This window comes from Triturus cristatus, chromosome 10 (assembly GCF_964204655.1).
Source record: "Triturus cristatus chromosome 10, aTriCri1.1, whole genome shotgun sequence".
Classification (NCBI taxonomy): Eukaryota; Metazoa; Chordata; class Amphibia; order Caudata; family Salamandridae; genus Triturus; species Triturus cristatus.
Window position 1 is genome coordinate 9,234,700 of NC_140593.1, and position 24,391 is coordinate 9,259,090.

A 24,391-nucleotide genomic window follows, 5' to 3' on the forward strand; every position below is an offset into this window, starting at 1 on the left:
CCTGGGCCCTCTAAACAAGCCCTCATTGACCTTTCTAGCTCCACCTTCTTGGTGAAGCCCCTCATGGAAACCCTAAACTACTTGCAGAAGGTTTTGAGCTGGGGGGCAGTCTAACTCTCCAACTGGGCCATCTCACACTCCATGATTGCAGGTGCAGATACAGGAACTCGAGTTGGAGACATTATTTTAGGGAAAAAATGCCAATCAGTGAGATTTGAAAAATTAAAAATCAGAAAGAGTAGGGAAAAATTACCAATGATGATCAGAGACTATTGATTCAGATGGTAGTGCGGGACAAATTACTGTAAGAAACTGCATAAAAAGAAGTCCTATCCTCACCGCTGAACATCAATGTTGTAAATTGAATTTCTGGTGGGTAGAAGTATGCAACCTGTCCAAGCAGGTAACACAATCCTAGTCAGGGTAAGTCAGATACACACCCTAAATTAACCTGTGTACACCCCCTGATAGCTTGACACACCCTAAATTAACCTGTGTACACCCCCTGATAGCTTGCCACAGAACATTCAAGCTTAACTTAAGAGGCAATGTGTAAAGTATTTCTGCAACATATCAAACAGTAAAACAGTGTAAGGCCCATAAAAAAAATCCACAGCAGTTTTATAAACATAGAGCTTAATTTGATGAACAAAACAAGACCAAAACAACAAAAATCCAATAAGTGGAACTAAATTTATGAATTTTTTAAAAATATCTTGATTTATAGTACTTAGAGTCATAAAGCGCCAACCGGGGCTGTCTGGTCGCATTGATCCAGGTCAAATCTGAAAACTCAAGCAGACCGCAATGGAGCGCAGGTCAGATACAGGAGCCAATCAGAGCCCTTGCAAACACTACCTTCACGGAGAAAGCGTCAATGTCAAGGAGCAGCTGTGAGGAGTGGTCAGAAGCAATATATTGGTATCAATCCAAAGGATTGTAGGAGATGTGTCAGTTCTGAGTTGCACAGTTTGGGGATGCATCGGTGTCGAACCCCGGGCCATGAAGGTAATGCCTTGTTGTCAAGCTATGCTTTCAGCATTGTAGAGTTCTTGAAGCAGAGATGCGTTAAAGGCAAATTCTTCTGTTCCAACCGGCGCAAAGCAGATGGCACTTGGATACTTGCATAAATATCTAGCAGGTAGCAGGGCAGGCACAGAACTTCCAGCAAGCAAGAGGGCAGGCACAGAAGAAAAGGAGAATTTGAAGTGCACAAGGTCCCTGTCCTTCTTGCTCTGGCTTCAGACTTACTATAGTAGGGCATGCCATTATTTGTGTGTGGACTATTCAGATGCAAGTGTCAGCTCCTCCCTCCATTCTAGATCAGAAAGACCCATCTACCTGATGAAGGGCCAAACGAATGTGAATGACACACCTCAGCTCCCTTTGTGTGTGATTGTCTAGACGGAATGTACAAATCCCAATTGTCACCCACCCTGACATGTATTTAGAGACAGGCAGAGGCACAGAATGGTTAAAGTATAAAAATGGCAACCTTCTAAAAGTAGCACTTTCAGACTAACAAGTTAAATTCCAACTTTATCATAAGTTGTGATTTTAAATTGTCGGTCCAAAGAAACCAAACGCAAAATATCCATCTTGTTCAAATTGGAAACTACACTTATAAGATGTAATGAGGTAATCGCTAATCGCAATGGTAACCTAAGGAAAAGAAAGGCCTTGCAGAAAATGTTAAAAAAATGTAATCGTTTTTCACAACCAGGACATATAAAACTTAGAAGTATATATATCTTAGTTTTTTAAATACACTACACCCTGCCCATGTGGCTGTTTAGGGCCACCCTTAGGGGGGACTTATATGTATCAAAAAAGAAGGTTTAGGCCTGGAATGTGGATTATCTTGCCAGGTCAACATGGCAGTTTAAACTGCACTCCCCGGCTCTGCAACAACAGGCCTTACACATGCTTAAAGGACTACTGAAGTGATTGGTACTATCGGTGCTGCAGGCTCACTAGTAGCATTTAGTTTTCAGACTCAGGGCAAATGTAGTGCACTTTACCAGGGATTTATAAGTAGATTAAATTTGCCAATTGTGGATAAGCCAATGTTACCTTGTTTTAGGAAAACAGCACAAGCAATTTAGCACTAGTCAACAGTGTTAAAGTGCCCAGAATCCTAAAGCCAGCAAAAATGAAGTCAGCAAAACAGGAGGTCAGAAAGCAAAAAAGTCAAGGGAACCCATCGCAAGGGTGCCAGATCAAACAAGTATTTAAACAGAATGATACCAAAACTAATGGTGTTACTTCTGTTTTGCATATGATATTGATATTAGCAAACACCAAATGCAGAGTATGACCAGTCCTATGTGTAGGACCCTGTATGTGTTTATTAAGCCCTATTGTTTCCATAAAATCTAATCAAATCAGATGTTTGTTAAGCGCGGCTACTCACCCGTAAGGGTCTCAAGGTGCTGGGGGATTGTGGGGGTGTTCACAGGTTCCAGTCCATCAAGGAGGGGGTCTGTCGAAGAGCCAGGTTTTGAAGTTTCTTGTGAAGATGGGGAGCGATGTTATCTGTCTGAGGAGGAGCGGAAGGTCGTTCCAAGCTCTGGCCGCATGGAAGGAGAATGAGAGACCTCTGATCTGGTCTTTTTGGTGCGGGGGACCACGGCATAGGAGACTGGGCTGATCATAGGGTCATTTGGGGTGTGTGGAATTTGAGTCAGGTATTCAGGTATGCTGGTCCGGTGTCGTGGAGGGCCTTGTGAGCGTGGGTTAGCATCTTGAAGGTGACTCTAGCTTCGATGGGGAGTCAGTGGAGTGTGCGCAGGTGCTGGGAGATGTGGCAGTGTCTTGGCAGGTTGAGGACCAGTCTTGCGGCCGCGTTTTGAATGTTCTGTAGCTTGCGGTGAGGTTTTTGTTTATTCCGGCAGAGAGTGCATTGCCATAGTCGACCAGGGCGTGAGTGACGGTCTTTCTGTGTTCGACGGGGGCTCCATTTGAAGGTCTTACGTAGGAGGCGGAGGGTGTGGAAGCAGGAGGACGAGACAGAGTTGATCTGGTGATCTATTTTGAGCTCTGAGTCCAGGATGATTCCCAGGTTGCGTGCATGGTCTGTGGGGGTGGGCGGGCTTCCAAGGGCAGGGGGCCACCAGGTGTCATTCCAGGCATCTGGGTTTGGGCCCATGATGAGTGCTTCCGTTCTGTTGGTGTTTAGTTGTAGGCACCTTTTTTTCATCCATTTGGCGACGGCTTCCATGCCTTCTCGAAAGTTGTGTCTGGCGGTGTTGGGTTTGTTGGATAGGAAGAGGATGAGTTGGGTTTCGTCTGCGTATGTCACAATGTTGAGTCCGTAGGTTCTGATGATGGGGGCGAGCGGAGCCATGTAGACATTGATGTATACCACAGAGGTAAGTAATTCAGCTGCTTTTTTGTCATCCCTGTTGTGAACTCTGAAGTTAAAGTTTTCAAGCCCGATCAAATTGGAGTGTGTGATAAGTAGTGGGCTGAGAAAGTTCACTAAGTTGTGATCAAAATTAGAATCAGGTTAGCATGATATCACTAGGATATGTTTATCTAAGCTAAGCTTAGCTGCCGGTCACAACTCTATACACATGTGAGGAGACTCAGAATGGACTTATCAAGGTCCGATTGATTTTATTAGCAACAAAAAGATTGAAGTGGTCCTTGTATCTGTGGGCTACGCACGGTAAAGGATCAAGCAGTTTGCAAGCAGATAAACGTCTTATTACGGAGGCCAATATATACAAAGCAGGTTCGAGAAAAATCGGACCTGACTACTTTTGAATTAGAGCCTTGATAAAGCCCAGGGGGAGAAACGTGCATCGGTTGCTGTTGTTCTGCGTATTTTGAAAAGTGGAAATAAAAATGAACGGAAATACCTGATTCAAGATTGTGCCTGGCTCTCAATTGAAAGGTCATTTGATTATTGGCATAACTGAAATGTTTTGTGTGGGAATTTTTTTTTTCTTTTTCTCTATTCTCCTTTGACTTCTGTGTTGGATTAGAGATATAATGATCGGGTGTGCTCTGGTGTATTGTGGTTCAATATTTTTCTAGGAGTGTGTTTCTAGGAAAGATATACCCTGGTGGGTGGGTATAGTAACATCATATGAGCACCTCAAACAAATACTGTTGAATTGAATTATTTAGACTGATTTTCATCAATAGATGTGCAGATCATCAAGCAAACCCACAAAGCTCTGGAAATAAATTACCTTTATAGCATGTCTGAAGATCGCCACTGTCCCACCTCCTAAACTTCCCTTACTGGGTATCTGTATCCAATATCCCTTGGGGCAAGACTTCCCAAATTCTGGATTTATGTCCGATGAGGCCATTGTTTCCATAATGATTTGAATATCTGTTCCTGTGTCCTTAAGTAGGAATTTAACTTCTATTGTGTCTTTATGGATGGATTTAGACTTAGTGAGTCCATAGTGGAAGACTCCCTTCCCTTAATATATATTGGCGCTATCTATATTGTAGGTTCTGTGGAAATGATCTCATTGGTGGTTTGCCCTCCTGGATCGTGGCATTGTAACTAAGAAAAAGGGGGCCTCAGGGCAAGAAGTTCTCGTGTACCTTCTCCACTTTACCTGAGTGCTAAGGTCATGGAGAGCTCTATGTTCTGAGGGAAAACCAGCATAGGGGCGGACACTGTGTGCGGTTGATGTGCCAACACGTGAGGACAGATCTGCCTTTATGGCACGCCCACTGGGTGCCCTTACATATGTGCCCATATAATCTCCCAATTCATAGGGTGGGATATGCAGTGTGCAAAATAAACTATACCTACCAAGATTGTATCTAGTGGGAGTGCTTCTGGTGGGGGGTAAAATAGGTTGCCCTGTCGCAAAGGCCTCACTTCAGTCAAATGTGCAAAAGCGCGATCAAGCAACAGCGCAACAGTCTATCAGCAGCTGGTTATTCTAAACAGGAATTGATTTTTAAATGAAAGTGGACTTGTTCTGGCTTGTAATTTCCAAGTGCAGATTTTTAGTGCAGAGCGTAAGAATTCCAGCAATTCACTTAGCAGGGAATTTTAAGGCTGTTCCATTAAAACAACTAAAAACAGCATACATCACAATCAAACAAAAATGTTAAAAGGAAACGAAACATAATGTGGCTTAGTTTCTGCAGGGCGTCCACAGCCCATCTCCCATTAAATAGGATGGGACGTGCAGTGTGCAAAATAAACTAGAACTCCTACCAAGATGCCATCTAGCGGGAGTGCTTCTGAAGGGGGGGTAGAAACTCATAGGTTGAGTCCATATAGATTAAAGCAAAGGGTATGAACATATTTGATCCATTTAACTGTGAAGAGGTAGCAGACTTCCTGGAATGAGAAAGCACTTTGGAACTGAAGGGATGTGTTACAGTTAAGCAAACTACAGCACTTCTGTGAAAAACATCTTGAAACACCCATAGCTTTGTAAAGTGTCCAATAGCTCAAGTCCATATCTTTGTGAGGTCAGCTATGGTACCATGGATCCAGTCTTCAATGACAGAAATCAGTTCTCATCCTTTTACCGCACTGTCCCGAATGAGATCCAGATCCACAAGCCACGCACCATCGGCAGTAATGTGTGTTCATGGAGGTTGTTGCAATATGTCTAATAGCTAATATTATGTCTTCCTCAGGTCAGCTATGGTGCCATGGATCCAATGTTCAGTGACAGACATCGCTTCCCATCCTTTTACCGCACTGTCCCCAATGAGATACACGAGGCACGCGCCATCTCCCGGCTGCTCCAGCACTTTGGCTGGACCTGGGTTGGGATCCTTATTTCAGATGATGAGAGCGGAAGGAGGGCTGGTGAGGAGCTGGAGAGAGAGATCACCAGGAGTGGAGGCTGTGTGGCCTTCCTACAAAGAGTCGGCAAGTCCTGGGACATTGAGCAGGATCAGATTTCTAAAACAATCCGTGTTTCTTCTGTCAATGTTTTGATAGTTCACTGTTCATTTGCTTACATGAATTCAGGCCTCCTAGACCACTTGCAAGGTCTGCCTACTATAGTTTGGATCACTTCTGCAGTCACATCACATCTGAAAGATTTTATACATTTCTCCGGAATGAATATTTTCAGTGGTGCACTGGAATTTTCTATTCCTAAGGGACAGATTCCTGGACTGACAGATTTCTTGTACAGTGTGAACCCTTTAAATTTCTCAGACAATAACATGTTTGTGTGGCTTTGGGTGCTAGAATTCTATTGTTCTCCTGATTTACTGGATAGGACTTTTGCCTATGAATCCTACTTCCCTCATTGTACAGGGAAGGAGACAATGAGAGATGTGGACCCCTTTATGTACGATGCTTATAATTTCTACATCACTTACAGTGTTTACACTGCGGTCTACGCAGCTGCTCATGCCTTACACAACATGATCTCATCCAAGGCGCACTCACGACATCCCTCAGAGAGTGAAAGTTTAGAGAAGAACTTCCAACCATGGCAGGTAGGAGAGTCACTTTCTAATTCTAAATATATATGTCAATCAAATATAATATGACACACATAGTGCACATTTAATGTCATTCCCCAAGAGATAAACACATTTTCCAAATTAGGCATTTTGTACAGTGTTGTTTGTCAGTATGAAGTCACTTCTGAGCCCCTGTCCCAACTATTACAGATAAGTTTATAATTTAAAGACAGTTTGCAGCTATTCATCAAGACTTTGATGCAAACAAGTCCAAAGGCTTGATTTGGGATTGTGTTTTTAAATAGTAGTAAAGTAATGAATGCAAGTGCTTTGAGCTACTTTGCGCCTCTTTGTTCGAATGAGGCAGCCCACCAATCCATGGATTTTGATGCAAATCACAATTTTTTTTAGAAAAATAAACAAACCTTTTAACCCAAAATGCATGCCTGCTCGAAGAAGGAATAAAGATTAGGGAAACTTTTCTTTTCATAGATCTCTTTCAACTTTGCACGTGTGATGAACTGTACAAATAGAAACTTCAAAAAGTGTTCAAATTGGCAAAAGCACAGTGTTTTTTACAGGAAGAGTCTCCTTCCAATAAACACTATGCTTAACATTAAGTACACACCCTCACTAGTGCAAGAGTGTTTATATTGGCACAAGGCATCCTAAATTGTGGTACCACATGGGAAGAGAGGAACAGCACCAATCTGTGTGCATTTGGTACAGTTCTGCCCCCTACATTTAGCACAATGCAATGTTGGTTGCTAAGAATACGCCTATAACATTCTATTCCTCAATATTGTTTATATTCTTTATATTATTTTAATAATGTTGATAATTTAGAGTCTTCTTTGGAACAGGAGAAGGGCATTGGTGCAAGCTCAACTCAGACAAGACTTAGGTTGTCATCTTCAGGAACAAGCCATCCCGTGGAGTTACACTTGGCAGTCCACCAAACTCAGCCCTACACCCACCCCCTCCAACCACTCATCCAACCTCTGAATCATCCTAGACACCCAGCTAACCATAAGGCAACACATCACCCAACACCGTCCCCTCCGCTTGTTAACACGCCCTCTGATGGATACCTGTCTCAACCAGGAAGATGGTAATCAAGGCCCTCATCACTAGGCCTGGGCTAAAATTCCATTCCACTCGCGGAAATTGCGATAATTTGACAATGCACTCTACACTGGAACCACCAAACAGCTCCTAAACCACCTACAGACAGGCCAGAACTTGCCAGCATCACCCCCACCTCAGCACCCTCCGCAGGCTGCCCATCCAGAAAAGATGCATCTTCAAACTCTTCACACACATCTACAGCGCCCACCTCAAGTCCAGACCCTCATACATCAAAAACAGCCTGACATGCCACAAACCGACCATAGAGCTCTGATCCTCCTCTCTCGCCTTGGCCCACATACCCCACATCCGTTGGAGATGCTGCGGTTGCTACTCCTTCTCCTATCTCACCACAAAGTCCCTGAACAGCCTCCCACTCCACCTGCAAGCCTCCTCAACTTTGGAGGACTTCAGGAAAAAGCTCAAGACCTGGCTCTTCAAATGCCACCACACTCCAACCAAGGCTCACAGAACCCCAGTGCCTGGAGACCCCCCAGGGTAACAAGACACGCTCTACAAGACCCTCTGATTGATTTTTCGATTGATTGATTGATTGAGGCTCCTGACTCCTAATATGCTTCTGCATGTGGAGAAGTGTGGCTCAATGGTTAGAGCGGCAGACCCTGATGCAGAGGTCTGGCCCGGACCAGGGTTCAATTCCCACCTCAGCGGGTCTTGGGCTCAATTTCCCCGGATCTGATAATTCTCGCCTCGGTGCCTATTCTAATCATGAGTCCCACTCTGCAACTCTGGGCAATAGCTTGCTTAATCTCCACAACGGCCCCAACAGCGCTAGGATGCCTGGCTTTACCTTGGGGGTGCCCAGGAGTGGGCACTTCACAGGAAAGGCCAGGAAGGGTTCCACAGCGGTATGTGCACAGCGCCTGAGAGACCCTTTCGGGGGTGTGCGGAGCGCTATATAAATGCACTATATTTACATTTACATTGCTGGATGAAATGTGACGTTGTGAGCTGTAGATTTGTTTAAAGAAGGAGTAAGATGCTGACCTTGGCAGGTATCCCAGGCCTTTGTTCTAGTAGATAATATAATAAAATATATTATTTTCTGAAATAGATATTTATTCTGCCAATGATTGGCTTTCAAAGCTTCTTTCTTGTGATCTTGGTCCTGAAGGTTCAGGCATTCTAGGAACTTGATTTACACAGTTCTGAGGTTGGTCAATGAGCAGTTTAAATAGACACAGGAGAAAAAACGTTTTCCGAAACATGGATCCTTGCATGTTGACATCTGAGAACACAATGTTGATGTGAGGATGACATGAGCTACAAAGCAGCAATCTGCTTTGTAAGTGCTTCCTAAGCTCTTATCTTTCTGTGACGTCGCAGGTGGAATTCCCATTTAAACATGTGCTATAGATTATATAGAAATAGCCAAACTCACTCATCTATTCACTGCAGTGGACAGCTAAAGGGAGCTTGAGGTTAGCTGAGATGTTGCCTCCACATCCCTAGTGGAGTACCATCTGCCTGATTTGTCAATCCTGCCCACCTACCTGGCTGGTATCTCTAAGCCTACAGTAGAGGGAGCCCATCAGCAGCTTCTTTGTAGGCTCAGTGAATTATTAAACAGGTGCTATCTTGTTTCGGATCCTGCTCAGCATGGCAGTCTATATTAGATAAACAACCCAAAAGTGGGAGTTTGAGTAAAACAAACAATCAACGACTCTAATACAGAGTGAGAATTCTTCCTGCACTTTGGGGTTAGTTGATGGATTTCCTACCTGGGATCATCATGCTTCCCATGGAAACCAGAGGAAAGGAAATCTAATGCTTATAGACTCAACCTAATGAACGGTTCAAGCACATATATGAAAAGTCTAGAGGAGCCAGCTGAAGCTCCTCTAGTAGAAACTCAGATGTTCGCTCACCCCTATTCATGGTACCGAAACAGTGAACTTGACAGATGGGTGAACTGGCAACCTATGGCTATTCATTTGCTTCTCCAAACTTTAAATGGCACCCCTAGCTCACAAATATACTCATCAACGTGTTAGCTCACTCACCAGGCTACTCATTTTACTACCTTCTACCCTTCCACACTGATTCACTCACTCTCATCTTCTCAATCATCTGATCACTCACTCACTTTCTACTCACTGACTCACTTTGCTCACTTGATTTGATACCCACAATATGTCTAGAAATGAACCCTTCAGTGGGATCAAATCAACTTATACTATGCGTGCAGCATTTGAAACTTTGGATGTCTAAAGCAGAGGAGACTTTCAAGCTATATTTCATCAGCATACTAGGAATCTTGATGTTATCTGTGAGAACAGTGCCAAGCTGTTCCACGTAACATTTGAAGATAACATTGGCCTGCATGGTACACCATGTGTGATTGGGATCTTTTAAGAAATGGAGGTACCCATGAGAACAACTCTGTGTTGGGTGGAAAAATAGGAGGAGAACCAATGAAGGATGTTGCTGCTGAATCCCATTCAACATTTCAGGATGTCAAAGGCAGCTAAGAACTCTAACAATATCAGAAGGAAAGGTCATCTTCAACTTATGTTAATAGGGCACTGGCTCAATGTGTAAAGGAGCAGTGTTGGTGCTGCCATGTGATTTGAAACCAGGCTGGCACTCATGGTTGGCAATCCTGCCCTCCCTCTTCTAAGGCTTTTACATAATTCCAGACATTGTCCTTCTGCCTGGTTTCTCCCATTTCTTTTAAACTAATGCTGCTGATTTTTAACACTGCACACTAAGGCAGTTATGTCCAGTCCCCAGTGTATGTGCCATTACCCTTAAAACATGATAAATTGTCTAAATTCTAATTGACATATGTAGCTCCCCAATATACCAATGGCACAGGAAAGGTAAAATATTGTTCGCGGGCTGCAGCACAGTTTGTTCCATACACTAATTTGCACCCTTTAAATATGTAGGTGAATTTGACTGGTGGAAACCTTACTTTTGAAAATTAAATGTCTCTTCTAAGTAGGCCATTTAGCCCACAAGGCAGAGTATCTGGTATTTAAAAGTGCAACAAGCAAGGGCTTAACAATTGCATCTTCCTACACTGAATAGCCCCAAAACCTATTTCCACTATTAGGGCTGTACCTTTCCTATAAGAAAATACCAAAGCTAAAATAAAGGCATAATGCTAATAAGTTCGAATGGGGGGAAGCTACAGAGCTGCTTAAACAGCTATTTTTAATTTTGAATAAATATTTAGGAAATGTGATTTTCAAAATGTTACCTTTAACCTGCCCACATCTTTAGTAGGTTAATTAGCATTACCCTACTGGCAGATGGCTTGCCCATGCCTTCCTTTAATAAGATCTGAAAACAGCTCCCACAGAGCACACAAAAGCTTTGGCTTTGTTGAGAGGATATATTGTGATGAGGAAGGTGACTCAGGTAGTTCAGCCAGAAGGATCTAAGAACTTAATTAATTTGAAATGGTGCAGATCAGCGAGTTTGGCAGATGGGTCAGCCACCAAATGTATGGCTGTTCATTAGCTTTTCCAAACTCTAAATAACCCCCACATCACACACTTAGCAACTTGGTAACTCACTTACCTGACATCTCAAGTATTACCCTCCAGCCTACCTCACTGACTCACCCACCCTCTTATATGCTCAATAATTTGATCACTCATTCACTTTCCACTCACTGACTCAATTTCTTGCTTGATGTTTTACCCTCAACATGTCTTGAAAATTAGCCCTTCAGTTGGATAAAACAAACTCAGTTTTGCACAAAGAGTAGAGTTCAGTGATAATCATCAAAGGAGTTTCCTTCTATCCAGCGCCACGAAGGGATCTTTCAAACCTGCATGGGCAGTGTGTCATAAAGAAAAGTGCTTACAGTATCTTCCATGACATCAGTCCCTGCTCACACTAAGCCCAAGTGGACCTAATGGATGCCAAAGTTGTCAATGTTCTGGCTGGGGGAATTATTTCATACATGGCCTCCATAGTAACTTTATAGACTAGCCCAGAGAAGAGCAGAAACAGGTTAAATAATGGCCACTGCAGATGTCCAACATGTACCCCATTTAGAACATAACTCCCCAGTGTGAGACCAAAATCAAAAAGTATGGCTTAATCAAAAGAGAAAGAGAGAGCAGGAGAAAGAGAGAGAGTACATTGAAGTTGAACAATTGTAGTTGTAATTCTTTCACAACAACCTCTGATTAAAGTAAAATATATCAAGCAACATATTATTTTGCTACTGGGGAGTCATACTAAGGAGTTAGTGATTAATAAATCTTGTCAGCAACTATTACTTTGCTTTCACCAAGAAAAGCACACAGATTGAAGTTAAAATAGTGTCATGGCCCCAGGTGTGCTTCGATCCACCAGAGATTGTGTCAGATGCACTAACCCGAGCTATCCTAAACCCAGCAGGAGCGATGTTTGTAATTATTCTACCACGCCCCTCACTGTTATGTGGACTGCATTTCTGATGGCCTGTGTCACAATGAAGGGAATGGGGGAATGGGACAAAATAATAAAGAAACAAGATCACATCCTTTGGTTCAATGGACACCCTTGTCTGTGGTTACCAAGTAGGCATCGTCCTTGATGTAATAAAAGGTGAGCGATGAGGATGTGGAGTACACTATGATATAAAGTTAAACATAAACAGAATTACCCACAGATCTTCACACCCAATGCAAGCACTCCACTGTGCATCCCAGCCCACTCATTCCAGTATCTGTATCATGTGTTCATGCAACCACATCAACAGGTAGCAGAGGATCTTTGCTCAGGAAGATGACAGTTTGTTGCACTCAGTTAAGTCACTGAATAATCGCATGAAGGAGTGGAGCTCTTCTCCAATCCAAAAGTGCTGTGGGGCAGCTCTCACACGTGTTCCACAATAATGAACTGGCCAGGCCTGGACATTGTAGAAAGCTGGGCATGAGATGCTGAGGGCAGTGTGATATGTGCTAGCAGTTACAGTCCTGTATATACAGGCTTGTTACATTTGCCTAAAACTGCTGCAGCAAGATTCTATTATAAGGCATTAAAGATGCCCCCTTGGGGTTGTGTGACTGGTAGTGTGACTTACTGTACAGTTTTATATGCACCGATTTTCACTACAGGTCCGTTACAAAGGATGACATGCATACATCCACTGCAGACTCGTGAAACAGGATGACGACGTACACTGCAGACTTGAGAAACATAATGATTTGCTAATGTCCTCTGCAGAATCGTGACTCAGTATCAACTATATGCCATTATCATGAAGCTGCTCTGAAGACGCAACCGAGGCTGCACCGATTCCTGATTGCCTAGCATCTTCGTTCTGTCGGGGAATGCCTTTATAGTCCCGGTCCAACTAGGATGGCTGCTCAGTGGGGGACTCATTTTCTAGTTGTATAAACACAAGGCTAATACCATATCATGTTCTCAGTGACTCATTTGCTGATTGTATAGTCATCAGGTCCAGTCTGGTTGACTCATTTCCTGATTGTATAATCACCAGGCTCACTCCATAACTGGTGTCTCATTTCCTGATTGTATAATCATCAGGCACAGTCTGGGTGACTCATTTCCTGATTGTATATTTATCAGACCCAGCCCATAATGCAATGCTGTCACTATAAGAACTACACACAAACTATATGAGGTGAGAGCACATACACAATCCGAAGCATAAGTGGAAAGCCCACAGATACTCGACACAGATGCATATGGGTTATAAATGTGAGTTTATGGAGAGCACAGCCATCAAGATCATACAGCTCCTGTCTAGGGATGCACATCACAATAACAAGCGTCATATTTGGTGGTGTATGTCCCCATGACAGCTTGTCTGCACGATAAGTGTGGTGCTGTTTGTGATAGCTATGTAAATGATGGAGCTGGTTTTCATGAGTAGGTGGGCAGCCAAAGGGTACAGGTGGAGTTTCATCATGATTGGGTGATGTTATCATATTTCTAAAGACCATGGATAAGGCATGATGCATCTTATTGAATGCCCTTACTGGGTGTCAGTGTGGAGTCTAGAAGGTCATGGAGTAGGGCATTACCACTATCAATATGTGAGAGTGTGTGGGCTTGTACAGCAGTTCTGAAGTCACATTCTGGAAGACATGGTTTGACTTACTTTAGAAGAGAGAGCTGGTAGCAGGTCAGGATTCGATGTGTGAGGCATTGGCCCTTCTCTTTGGTTCTTTCAAATGTCTTTGGTAGTGATTGAGGGCTGTCTTGAAGGCGGTCTTGCCAGTCATGCCGTTTCTGGTGTGCCATCTCCTTTCCAGTTGTTTCAGTGTACCAGATAGCCTTCTTGGTGGATCTTCTGTGGTTGTTGTTGCTGATGGGAGAGATGCTGTTGGAGCACTTGGTGATTGATTGTTAAAGTTTCTGACTTTTTGGTCTAGGTTGTTGGAGGAGATGGAATGGGTGGTGTTGAAGGCATTGCTCCATGTGTCCCTTAAGAATTTGCTTCAGCTGTAGTGTGGGGGTGTTAGGTAGACTGGGGCGAAGGTCAGTGAGATGGTGATGCTGAAGTGGATGGTGGAGTAATCGGTCCAAGTGAGTTTCATGGTGTGGTTGTACCTGATGCAGTCACTGATAGTGAAGATGGGGTCTAGCATGGGGTCTGCAGTGTGCATGGAGTCCTGGTTGAGTTCATTACTATCTCCGGGTCCGTATGTATGTGGATGCCAAGGTACCGCACTGAGTCAGATTTCCATAGCAAGGGAAATTCAAATGTCGAAGGACTCGTGGATGGAATAATATTGATTTCTCCCAGATAATGCACAAACCAGAAAGGCCATCAAAAGAGTCTCCTCTCTGAGAACAGGAGTAAGATTCATCTCTGATTTGTGAATATACAACAAAGTGTCTTCCGCATAATCCTATATGATGAGGTGGTAACCAGGAAAATGCAGCCCCCTATGGCCATGATATTCTCTCAAAGCACAGGCCAGTAGCTCTGAAATATTCACATATAGCAAAGGTGATAATGGGCAGCCCTATCGGGTATTTATAGTAATCATAAGGGGTCTGTAACCAAATTACCAAAGCAAACCTGAGCCAAAGGAGCCATATTTAACACATTGACTAATTGCTAAAATACTTCCCTAACTTCAATGTGGCGCAGAACAGTGCTCATAAAGGCCCATTCCACGAAGTCAAATGCCTTTTTGGCGTCTAAAAAACATGATAGCTGCCTTTACCTCAGGGTCAACACGTTGTATTAAAAAGAATAGGGTTCTAAGATTAACCTTTATGCTATGGCCTAGCATGAAGCCTGTTCAGGGCTGACTATAAATGGGACCAATGAAGCTAGTCTATTTGACAAGAATTTAGCAAAAATGTATAGGAGGAACATAGGTTGAATTGCTTACATGGTTCAAAAGAGTGAAAATCAATGCTTCCCGCATTGAAGATGGCATACCGTTAGCATCACCCATCTCCTCGTATAATGTAAATAAGTGGAGTAGGAGCAATTCCTGATATGTCTTGTAAAAAAAGACAGTGAGGCCATCCATACCAGGGGCATCTGCAGCTCGCATGTTCTTTAATACCTCAAGGATCTCAGCAGACTCCGGGGGGGTCATAAGGTGCTCTCTGTTATCTGCGGTGAGCCACGACATGAATATGTGCTCCAAGTAATGAAGTATAGCCTCATAGTTGGCAGTAATTCCTGAAGTGTACAAAGCGGCATAGTATCTGCAAAATCTATCTGCTATTCATAGAGGGACTGTCCAGTTTTGTCTAGTATTTCTGTGATTGTTCCGACGTCTCTCCTAGACCGCATCAGTCCTGCCAGAGTATCTCCAGGTCTTTCACCTTCCCCATACATCCTAGCAGTTGAGTATTACCCATGTGTTTAATTTCACTGTCCACCATGTCATCACTCTCCTTAAGCCGCGTCTGGATGTCATGCAGGGTTTGGGGATCACTGTAACCTTGATGTTTCCTCTCTAACTGTGCATTTTTTACTTCCAATTTCATGAGTCTACCTCTCAAAGACCTGAGAACCCATACGTGCTTTGCAATGGTGACTCCCTGATAGAGACTTTAAATGTCACTCAAACTGTCGCAAACTTGCCTATGTTATTAGAAAGGTCTGCCTTAAAACGGGGTCTAATAAGGAATAGGGCTGGAAGCACCAGGCGAATAGCTCAAATTTTCAAGGAGGAAGTGCTAAATCTAAAATTATTGGTGAGTGGTCATAGTAGGTCCTCAGAAGAGGATCACATTTAATTACTCGGGAAGCTAAGGTTTTGGACACTTACCAAAACTCAATGCGGGTGTAAATGTTGTGTACAGCCAAATAATGTATATACCCAGTGGTTTCTGAGAACTTATGTCTCCATATGTCGAAGTACAGTTGCTCCATTAAAACCAGGATCCCCTTAGCCTTACTATTGCAATCACTGAGAAAAGTAGATGCAATAACCTATTCCTGCACAGCGTCGACTGTGTCCCTCTCCAATGACAGCAGCACCCACCACAATGTTGAAAATGCATGTTGTGCATTACAGTGCCTTAGGTGGCAGGCACCACACGGTGCCTTCCACTTAGTGTACTCAAATGTAGGCGGGTACCCATGCACATAAACCTCCCCCCATTGGGGGCCTGCAATGGGCTGCCGAACAAGATCTCCACCAGCCTTTTCATGACGGTGTCGCCGTCATGGAAAGGCTGGCTCGCAGTCTGCATTATAATATGGTGGACGTGCTTGCTAGGCATCGCCACCATTTTATGCATGCAGACCGCTCGGCCAGGCATTCGGTCCGATTGCCTGTGGTTCCGTGGTGGACGGTCTTTCCGTCCGCCATGGTCGCAGTCTAGATCCCCCACCATCGTAATGTGGCGGGGGAAATTCACGGTCCGATGGCGGAAGGACTGCTTCCGCAAGGCTGGCGGTGGCGGTCCTTCCGCCATCGTAATGAGCCCCTTAGTCTCTGGTCCGGTGTCTGTACCTGAATTTAGTCACTAGTTGTTACTGCCGCCAGACACTCTAGATGATTTTAGCAAACTATTGTGACTTCTGTTGTGCTGTCTAGTAGAGTCAGAGCCCACTCTCTTCTGAAGCAGAGTCCTCAATATGTGTGGCATGTCTTTTATCTCAGCCATCTTCTTATTTTCAAATTGAGGTTTTTACTGTGGAAATTGTTCTTCCTGTTTTATTATGAAGTCAGAAGAGCATTGGGGCTCCTTCATCTGTTTCACATACTCCTCCAATCTGCGCACTGATCGCCCTCCTCTCTCCGAGCATTTTTTGGATGGCTCCTAAAAGGAACGAGAAGGATGTGTATCAGTGGCCTTATACCTTTAAAGGTGTTTAATTGTTTCATGGTTATGGAAATTGTAGCTCATCTCAGAAGACTCCTGTGGAGGAGATTCACCTTGTAATTTAATCTTGTCTTTATTTTTCTTATTATCCCAGCATTCTTTTAAAGACTCTGGTGCCTGTTTTGGAGTTATCCTTTTCAGAATTACACTTAATTTGTGGTTTGTTAGGTCTGGCTCCCAAATTATCCCAACCTCTAGATGTATAGGCTTGAGCAATAATAATTTTTGGCAGTTCTCACTCCTGATTCACTAATGGTATCTGGGTGAGACATTGCTATACCGCCAAATGCTGCTGCTTCCGCTTTAATAAAACTAGAAATAATTCAGGAGACTGTAGCATAATTGATAATAAGTTTCATTCCCTGATCCAGAGCATGGGCTGCCCAGTATCCATTTTGAAATCTGTGTAATCACCCCTAGCAAAACAGCTATTGATTTTGTATAAATAGCAGCAATTACTGTGCCCCACGTGGTGCAGTTTTCTACCGGGGGAACCATCTCCAAAGGAGGGCACGTTGTGAGAATTCTATGTTTATCTTGGGGTCCTGTATGGGGAAACACTGCTTCAAGCTGATTTTATTTGTGCAATCCAGAACGGAATCTGCTCTGGTCTAAGGGGAACCTTACCTATAACTGCATTAACAGTCACTGGACTTATTGTGGGCATCTCCAATTGTGGTTGTGCAGATTGAACAGCCCTTGCTGGGGTTGATGTTATGGCTCTCATAACGAATTGTATTAGTTGTCTGTATAGTGTAATTATAGTTGCATAAAATCTACAAATTTCTGCTGCTGTGAAAACTCCTTTTTGTGGATATGGTCTATACCCGGCTAGGACTGGCCGTGTTACCTCCTCATTACTGAGGTGACCCAGTCTGACATTTTCTATTGCATGTGGTAGGGTACCTTGGATGAATGTGAAGGAATCAAAGGCAACTCAAAATAGTTTTTAAAAAGACATACTTTTACTATGTTTTTTATAATATCAAGGGCTCACAATAACACGAGTGCAGGGTGAATATCATACAAATATTTCAATTATAATTAACCCCTTCGACGCGCATGACGGAGCGGTTCCGTCATGCGCGTCGGTTGCGCTGTGCGCATGACCGAACCGCTCCGTCATGGCCCCGGCCGCGCACAGAACCTTCAGCACGGCGCGGAAATCCGCACCGCGCTGAAGGGGTTAATAAGGTTTTAAAAACACATATTATTCCTTATCATTGTTGTATAAATGCCTTTTGTTGGAACTGGCCCTTTTTGCAGGTTCACCCCTAAACGTTTTGCATTTATCCTGCCCTTATTCCCTATGTAGTGTTAGTAGTTTTAGGCCTCTAGGCCCTTTAGCACTGTATCCCAGTGTAAAGTGTGTGTGCTCTGTGTTACCTTTAGTGAGACTGGCCTGCCCTCCCATAGGAATGCATGGGGGATATGTGTGTCCATGGTAGTTCCTGATGTGAGAAGAGTGCAGGGTCGAGTTTGGTATGTGCGAACTCGTGAGAATAAATGCTGCGCAATGGTGTGCGCAGATTTATTGTGACTGGTGGAGACGTGCCACTTCTAGAAGTTGGCATGTCTGTCTGCTGTGTGATGTGAATTGCCTGTCTGGCTTGTGATTGACAGGAGCTGAGAGGGCTGGGGAATTCCAGGAGCCAGGGTGAGTCTGCCCGGTGGTGAATGGAGAGATCTGCATGTAGATGGGAGGGAGAAGTTGCACCTGGGACCTGAATGGGGCTGGGCCTTCCCTTCACGATGCTGGCTCCACCTCCTGTGGTGCGTCTGATGTCCCTGGCCTGTCCGGTGAATAGAGAGGGGAGCTGAGCAAAACAAAGTGCTCCTAAACCAGTTGTATCTGGTTCTCCCCTTGCCCTACAGTTGCAGAACAAAGGAAAAGGCTGTATAAAAGAAGGGGCTGTGACCCCATGAAAATGTTCTTGTTTTTGACTTGAAACTACCAGGGTCGTGCTGCCATCTGGGGCCCAGGGGAAGGCTTGACTCCCTGGGCCCTACCCAGCGCCTGGATGCCTGGAGGACTTCTTCCTGGGACCCTTCTGCTTTGCCTTTTTTTTTTTATTCCCAGGACCCTACAAAGACTTTGCCTACACTTTGGCGCCCTAGGACTTATTCTGTCTTCCAGGACCCAGGACCTCTTTCTGCCTCCAGCTCCCCGTGAGCGCTTTATTTTTATTTCCCCCATGAAAAGGGGGAATGCATGGGTTCTGGGCAGTGCTGATCTTCCGTCTTTATCCCCAGAGGGACTCCCCAGCGTAGGGATTACCCCATCCTGCCTGTAGTGGGAGCCCACTGCGCTTGTCTTCATCTTTCGGTGCCAGGTGCCCACCCTGCATCTTCATTTTTGTCTTTTGATTAATGCGGGGGCCCACCCTGCTTGTTTGAGGCCCAACACGGGTGCCCACCCCACTTCTATATTTGGTTTCGGTCTCGAGGGAGCCTACCCCTTATTGGCCACTGTTAGAATCACCACGGCGGCCCGAGTCGCGGACCGGGCAGAAGTCAGGCAACGATATCCTTGACGGCAGGCGAGACTTCCGGTTTTGAGACCGAAGTCCCGTGCACGCAGCCGCCGCCGCCGGAGAAGCTGCCCAGGAGGATAAGGATGGTGCCTGCCCATGTGGGCTTCCCGTTGCTGAGGGAGAGCCCCGGGGGCACCAGCCTGTAGGAATGGAAGGCGGAGGGGGCACGAGGCACATTGCCGGTGCCTGCCCCTGCCGCAGGTGAAGAGGAGCGGAGTCCCCCTTGAGCAGCCCAGTAAGTTAAGAAGGGCTGGGGGGCTCCATAGGTGCTTTGTTAGTGCTGACAACGGCACTGTATGGACAGCAGTAGGGCATTGATCTAAGCATGATTCCAGCTCTCCGGGAAGGTCGCTGTTTTGAAGGAGATGTTGATTGCTTTCCAGGGCCATCAAGGGCTCCTGGAGGGGGGCCACGCTTCCCCCTCCCTCCTTTTCATTGCCCCAGGGTCCCGGGGTCTGGGTGTTCACAATGGACCCCTGTATTTAAATATTATCTGCCCCGGGGAGGTGTTGGTCCCCGGAGTAGTATGGGGGTATTCCCCCCACACTCATTTATTTGTTTTTTCCCCAGGGAGGTGGCGGTCCCCGGGGCTGCAGGGGCCCCCATAGGCTCCCGCTTATTAATTTGCAAGTGCCCCCGGGACATGGCCCACCCGGGAGCTTTGTGAAAATGACAGTCCATGCTTCTTTTTAAAAAAAAAATCTCTGCAGGAGTGGCAACCCCAAAGCGACTTCTACCGTTTTTTAGAAAAAATATAAAAACATTTTTTGTCCCTAGGGGTCTGTGTGGGACCCCCTAAGCAGCCCTAGGAGGTCAGGGTGTTTTTACCCTGCCCCCTTTTCTTCGTTTTTCGATTCTACTGAGTCAAAGATGGCTGCCAACCGTTCCTGGTTTAGAGTGATGGCAGCCAATTCGAATGTAGCTCGTGATCAGGAGGGTCCGCAAACCCACTGCTGCCCTAGATATCGATATTTGTTATTTTTCTAATTTCACAGGAATTACTGAACGGAATTGCACCATTTAACAAAAAGGGCTCTTTCTGAACAAAGGGCTTCCTTTTTGCCAAATTTGGTGTAATTCCATTCAGCAGTTCGGGCTGTAGCTTTGTCTAAAGTTTCCTATGGAAAATTACATGGGGAAAATGCATTTTGGGACCCCCCTTTTTTCTCAGCTCCCACTTGACTAATCACCCAGAAACTTTCAAGACAGGACCTGACCGGAGCACCCCACTAGTTTTGAAAATTTGGCAAAGATTCGTCAACCAAGTTATTGGGAAAACAAAAAACGCTTTTCCTATGGAAACTAGGTTCCAACTATAACTACCTACTGGCGACCGCATATAACCTGCTGGCAGTCGCCAGTAGGTGGTTATAGTTACAACCTTGTTTCCATAGAAAAAGCATCTTTTGATTTGCTAATAACTTTGGCGTAGTTTGACGAATCTTTGCAAAATTCTAAAAAAAAAAAAGTCTATCCAATTCAAATTCAGCTGCTTTCCTGAAAGTTTGGGGGTGATTCATCAAGCAGAGGCTGAAAAAAAGGTGGGTCCCAAAACGCGTTTTCCCCATGTTATTTCCATGGGAAATTTTGCTACAGCCGAACTGCTGAACGGAATTTCCCCAAATTTGGCAAAACGTTAGAGCTTGGTTCAGAAAGCGATCGTTTTTTAAATGGTGTAAATCCGTTCAGTTGTTTTTGAGAAATTCAAAAAATAATAGTCAAAAAATCAATTTCCCATAGGAAACTTTGTGCAAAGCTACAGCCGAAACTACTGAACGGAATTACCCCAAATTTGGAAAAAAGGTAGTGCTTGGATCAGAAAGCACCCTTTTTTTTAAATGGTGTAAATCCATTCAGTAGTTGCTGAGAAATTAGAAAAATAAAAGTTTTGATATCTGGGCGGAGCCTAAGTCCCGAGCACGAGCTTCACTGTGATTGGCTGCCAACACTCTGAACCAGGAAGTGTTGGCAGCCATCTTGTGACTCGGTAGAAGCGAGTCACCAGAAAACAGAGAAACAAACTTATAAAACAAGAGAAGGGGGCAGGGTAGAAACACCCTGACCCCCTAGGCCTGCTCAGGGGGTTCCAGAAGGACTCCCAGGGCCAAAGAAAGCATTTTTATAAATAATAAAAAAAATTCAGCGCAATTCGCGCTGGCGTCACAGGTTCCCACATTTTATTTGCTGGGGTCCCCGCAGTCCCGGGGCTTCACTTATGTTGGGAGGGGGGGTTGCTCAGGCCCCCTCCTGGAGCCCTCCATGTGCTTATAACTTTGGGGTTGTTTGATGAATCTTTACGAAATTTTCCAAAAAGTTTCTCTTTTATGATCAGCTCCTATCTTGAAAGTTTAGCGGTGATTGATCAAGGGGCTGAGAAAAAAGGGGAATCTCAAAACATGTTTTCTCAATGTATTTTCCATAGGAAACTTTAGACAAGGCTACAGGTCAAACTGCTGAACGGAATTACACCAAATTTGGCAGGGAAAAAGGTATTGGTTGAGAAAGCGCGTTTTTGTTGAAATGGTGTAAATCCGTTCAGTAGTGTTTGAGATACTAAAGGAACATTTTTTATATATATCTGGACGGTGCCTAACTCCCAAGCACGAGCTTGCCTCTGATTGGCTGCTAACACTTCAAACCACGAAGTATCCTCTGATTGGCTGCTAACACTTAAAACCAGGAAGTGTTAGCAGCCATCTTGTGCCTCTCATCGAGTGAAAATGTAAAAGAAAGGTCCCAGGTTCAATTTAATATACCGAAGCTCTGTCTGTGCGAGATAACCCTTTCACAGCTCTCTACCTTTGTGAGCTAGTATGCTGCTGTGCCTCTACCTCTGTGAGCTACTACGCTGCTGTTCCTTTGGGAGCGGACGGCCCATAGTTTTCCCCCTGAGAGTCGAGCCCACGGGCCGCAGTTGTCCCATTGCGAGCCTGGGTGTGAACTGTTCATAAGTCACACTATATGAGCATTGAAAAGCCATTTTGTGACTCAGTCCTTCAGCTGGCATCTGTCCGAGGCATCTCTTAAAACATACCGGAGCTCTGTCTGTGCTTGATACCCCTTTCAAGCTGCATCTCCCCACATCAGCAGGTAAAGCACCCTCTTCCCACATCACCAGCGTACCCCCAACAACCTTCTTGGGCCCGCAAGTCTCCCTCTGTGAACCACTTGTTGGCTCGCAGCTCTTTGGGTGTGACTTCTCAGGCCCGCAGTTGTATCTGTGAAGCCAAGACTGGAAATATACTTCAGGTCTCTCTCTGCGATATGCACCTTTCCCTATACCAGTCGTCCCGCAGGTGTTTCTCTGTGAGCTGGCCCACAGCTCTCCCTCTGTGAACTAATGGCCCGCGGTTCTCCCTCTATGAGCCAGCCAGTCGGCTCGCAGCTCTTCATCTATGAGCCAGCCCGCTGACTTGTAAGTTTCTGAGAACAGATGCAATGGAGGCAACTATCATGCAGGTCAGACACCCAACACTTCTCCGACATCCCCCAGCAGGAGCTCCTTGTCCACCATCCCCCCTCACCCTCATCCCCCACAAATAAATGTGACAGTCACGTTAGGGAATCTGGAATGTTAAAAATTGGGTAATGTCGTACAATTATTAATAAGAAGACGCTTGTGAGGTTGGACAAATAAGGATCTTAGTCATGTAAGGATTTACATATAAATCATTTTATTAAAACAAAACAACAACAAATAAAACTATGTACAGCCATGGTGTGCAATCGCTGGACCATTTGTGAAGAAAGATAAGATGGTGCGTCATGCGTCCTGCAAAGGACAAAGAGAAAGAGAGAAAGAGTGAGAGAGCAGAAGAGAGAGAGAAAGAGCGAGAGAGAGAGGAAGACAGAGAAGGAGAGACAGAGAAAGAGTGAGATGCATAAAAGAAAGAAAGAGAGAAGCAGTGTGAGAGTAAGGAAGTGAGAGAAAGAAAGAGTGAGAGAGAGGAAGACAGAGAAAGAGTAAAAGAGTGAGAGAGAGAAAGTGTGAGAGAAAAGAAAGACAGAAAGAAGGAAACAGTAAGAGAGAGAGAGAAACAGTGTGAGAGAGAGGAAGAGAGAGAGAAAAAGAGTGAGAGAGAGGAAGAGGAAGAGAGAGAAAGAAAGAATGACAGAGAGAGGAAGAGACAGAGAAAGAGAGAAAGTGTGAGAGAGAGAACGGAAGTAATGGAAAGGGAGTGTTGATACTGGAGAAAATCTTCCAAGCTCACCTTTTTGCCACTGGTGTGTCTCCAACCACGTGCCAGGACATAGTGCACCCTCAAGTTTAGTCATCTAAAAGATAGTATAGAATTAGTCATTGCAGAGTACATACAACTGCACACGCGTAATTCTGTTTCGCCGCTGCGCACTCAGGCTGCTGTACCCCATCCACTCCCACTGCTCGGAGGTGTCTGTGCACTCTTGTGCACTCAGGCTGATGCACACTGTCCACTCTCACACCCCCAGAGGTGACTGCCCGCTGCTGCAGAAAGAAGCCTCTCTGCTCACCTTCCGCCACCGGCGTGTGTGTAAGAGTGTCCACCACATGCTGAAGCAACCTTCTCAGATGTTGCGTACTTGCGGTAAAGCAGAGTGCACAATTCAGAGTGGGTGTTGATTGTCAGGATGGCCACGCATCATCGCAGGATCCACACGCATTAAGCTCTGGTGGCACTGAGTAGCGGGAGTTCCATGTTGGGAGGACGTCAATTCGTGAATCACAGCCTGTTAGATAAAAAGCAAGATAAGATTGTGCATCATGCGTTCATCAAAGGAGAGAGGAAGAGAGAGATAAAGAAAGAGTGAGAAGAAGACGGAGAGAAGAAGAAAGAAAGAGTGAGAGGAAGACAGAGAGAAAGAGAGAAACAGTGAGGGAGACAAAGAGAGAAACAGTGAAAGAGAGGAAGAGAGAGAGAAAGAGACAAAGAATATGAGAAAGAGGAAGAGAGAAAGGAAGGAAGAGTGAAAGAGAGAGAGAAGAGTGAGAGAGGAAGAGAGAGAGAAAGGGAGAAACAGTGTGAGAGAGAGGACGAGAGAGAGAA

The 24,391-nt window shown here is 44.8% G+C and overlaps 1 protein-coding gene across 1 annotated transcript in view; it reads left to right on the forward strand.

Moving 5' to 3' along the window:
• Positions 1 to 5,469: 5,469 nt before the first annotated feature.
• Positions 5,470 to 24,391, forward strand: part of LOC146788717 (vomeronasal type-2 receptor 26-like) — a 326,796-nt gene continuing 307,874 nt past the window's right edge. Inside the window, exons 1-2 of the mRNA XM_085630107.1 lie at positions 5,470 to 5,568; positions 5,626 to 6,444. Coding sequence (XP_085486233.1) covers positions 5,470 to 5,568; positions 5,626 to 6,444 — 918 coding nt within the window. The remainder of the gene's footprint in view (positions 5,569 to 5,625; positions 6,445 to 24,391) is intronic.